Source organism: Pongo pygmaeus, chromosome 15 (genome assembly GCF_028885625.2).
Source record: "Pongo pygmaeus isolate AG05252 chromosome 15, NHGRI_mPonPyg2-v2.0_pri, whole genome shotgun sequence".
NCBI lineage: Eukaryota > Metazoa > Chordata > Mammalia > Primates > Hominidae > Pongo > Pongo pygmaeus.
This window is the reverse complement of record NC_072388.2, coordinates 19934221-19936959: the sequence shown is the minus strand read 5'-3', so window position 1 is coordinate 19936959 and position 2739 is coordinate 19934221. Positions and strand designations below refer to the sequence as shown.

General features: G+C 38.1%; 1 gene segment (V, D, J or C); it reads right to left on the bottom strand.

The window, feature by feature from the left end:
* Positions 1-225: 225 nt before the first annotated feature.
* Positions 226-1460, bottom strand: LOC129013224 (T cell receptor alpha variable 8-2-like). The segment is given in 2 exon segments: positions 226-1072; positions 1192-1460. Coding segments are annotated over 2 exon segments (393 nt in total).
* Positions 1461-2739: the final 1279 nt, after the last annotated feature.

The window sequence follows — 2739 nt, the reverse complement described above, 5'->3', positions numbered from 1 at the left end:
AAACAAAGGAAGGATACCAGAGTTAGTAAACAGCTGTTAAACACGAAATATTTATTATTATTCCTAGTGAGTCTTATACAGTCCATAAAATTATTTAAAATGAAAATTGTACCATTATATGGTGAGGTTTCCAATATATGTAGCTTTAATATACATGAACTACTACAACAAACTTCAGTGTTTGTTGAAGAGACAATTATTATTGTATAATAAAGAGACATATTATACAAAAATTTCTACATTTTACATAAAGAGGTACAACATCACAGAAGACCCTGGAGAGTTAGTCATATGTATTATAATCTCCAGAGCAACCACTCAAAACATATGGAAATATAACCAAAGAAGTCCATAGATAAAAATAGTGTTAAAAATATTCAAATAATCCAAAAAGTGTCAGTAAAAAAAAAGAACAACAAAAAATAAATAAGGGTGGAAAAAAACACAATAATAACATAGTATACTAAAATCCAATTTCATCAATATACATTAAATTATAATTATCTAAACTTGCCAATGCAAAACCAGAGATTGACATAGTGAATAGAAAGACCCTATATATAAAGCTACCTAAAGGAAACACACTTTAAATTTAAAGTATAGATAGTTTAAAAATAAATAGATGAAAAAGATACAGCATACATCAATAAGCATCAGAAACTTGGAATGGCTATTTAATATTACAAGACAGACTTCAAGGTTGAGTTCTTGAGTCACAGAAAGTCTCAGCATCTCAGGAGGTTTGTGTTCAGCTCTCCTGCAGTCTCAAGCACTGTGTCACTCATAGCACAGAAGTACTCAGCCGCGTCGCTCACATGGGCTGAGGATTTCGTCAGGTGGAAGGAGGTTTCACTCTTTTTAAACTCAGCCTCAAAACCGTTGATGCCTTTAACCACGGTGGGTCCTGATAAATACTTCAGGAGAAGCTGGAGTCCTTGGTTGGGGTGTTGCACATACCAGAAGAGAGATGGTGAATAAGACGATGAGTAGTTGCACCTCAGCAGCACCGGCGTTCCTTCAGAAACAGGGACGTGGCTGTCAAGCTGGGTCACCGACTGGGCTCTGGTTCCTCCTGCAACACCAATGCTGTGTAAGTAAAAGCAGCGCGGACTTCCCTAAGAAGTCTATTTAGAGGCAATTACAACACAGTCACATTTACAAAAGGAGGAAAAGGAATGGAATGTTACTCACCCAGGGTAAAAATCACCTGGAGCACCGGGACGAGCAGCAAGAGCATGGCTGAGCAGAGGCAATGCTGCAGGACCCTGAGCAGGAAGGAGAGAAGCCAAGGGTCCTGAGCCTCAGGAGCTAGGAGCAGTGGGGAGGTTGGATTGGACAAGTCCCTGACTTTGAAAAGTTTCCAAAACAGAAATAGGCCTTCCCTTAAGGAGTCTGGATGTGGTCTGGCCTCTTGTTCTCATCACAGCTCCCTATCTACACAGACATCAGTGACCTACATCAGCCAGCTGCAGGGAGGAGGCTCAGTGGATGAGGATGGTCGGCAATGAACACAGATGCCTCCTTAGTGCAACGTCGTCCCCTGGAGGGCACAAGTGGAACCACAGATCCAAGGAAGTGAACTGTTTCCTTCTCATTTGAGATATGTGATATCAAAACTAACAGAAAGTGTTTTTCTTCCCGAATCTGTGATGACGTCACCTTCCGTAGAGTATATGGTTTTAATTTTAAATACATGAGAAATAAGAATTATGTAGAAATAGAAGAGTAATTTACTTCCCTGAGAAATTAGTCACAGAAGACAACGTTGTAGACTTTGAAAAACCATTGAGACACTCTATATTAGTAAAGCCGTTCATCAAGAAGAGGGGTGGTGATCAGCTGCCTCAGTCTGGGCTGAGCTTCATATGGCCCTGTGCAGCTGGATGTGAGCATTACAGTGGGTGAAAGAGATTATTCCTTTATTTGACTCTTTAAAAAATAAATTAGATCAGAGACTCATACTTAAAGTCACATATCATTAATTACATATCATTAATTAATCACATATCATTAATTAATCAAAGCAAACAATTAAAGGCAAGAATTTTCTTTGTCAAGTGGAAAGTGTGGAAAAGGCTTCCTAATTTCAGGTCAACAAGTTTAATATTTGTGAACCTAGGAGAAAATAATTTAGATAACTTATATTTAAAAAGAGAAAGTCAGAGTCCTATTCCAACTGTCAGTGTTCAGAATAGACTGATATATTGTGCCAAATTATGAGAATCTGACACTAAAAAAAATTAATGCAGTTTTTCTATCTCCACAATTTTCTCCATGTATAAAGAAACTTGAACAGAATGATAAGTGGAAGAAAATATAACATATAAATAAGTGATTATCAAAATAGATAAAGAGATTTTTTAAAAGTAAACCTACGTGAATGCAATACAGATGGAAGGAGTGCAAGCAGCAGACCAGAAACGAGAGGAACCTGTGAGAGGTGTAGAAATGGTGAGAGATATTGATGGTGATGCTCAACAGAGCTAAGCAAACAGCAGTGCCATGTGGCTGGGAGACAAGGCATAGCAAACAAGAACAGACTGCTGCGTGCCCCAATAATAAAATGAAGCTTTTGAGCAAAAAGCCTTCCCCACCCAGTCTATTGTAGCATAGAGATCACTGGATCCTAAAAATGAAATAACCCAATAAGGAGAAAAATCTCAGGTAAAATGGGATTTTACAAAGTCAGAACAAAAACTGCTTTCTGAATACTCCATTGACTTGTACCAGCCTGAAATC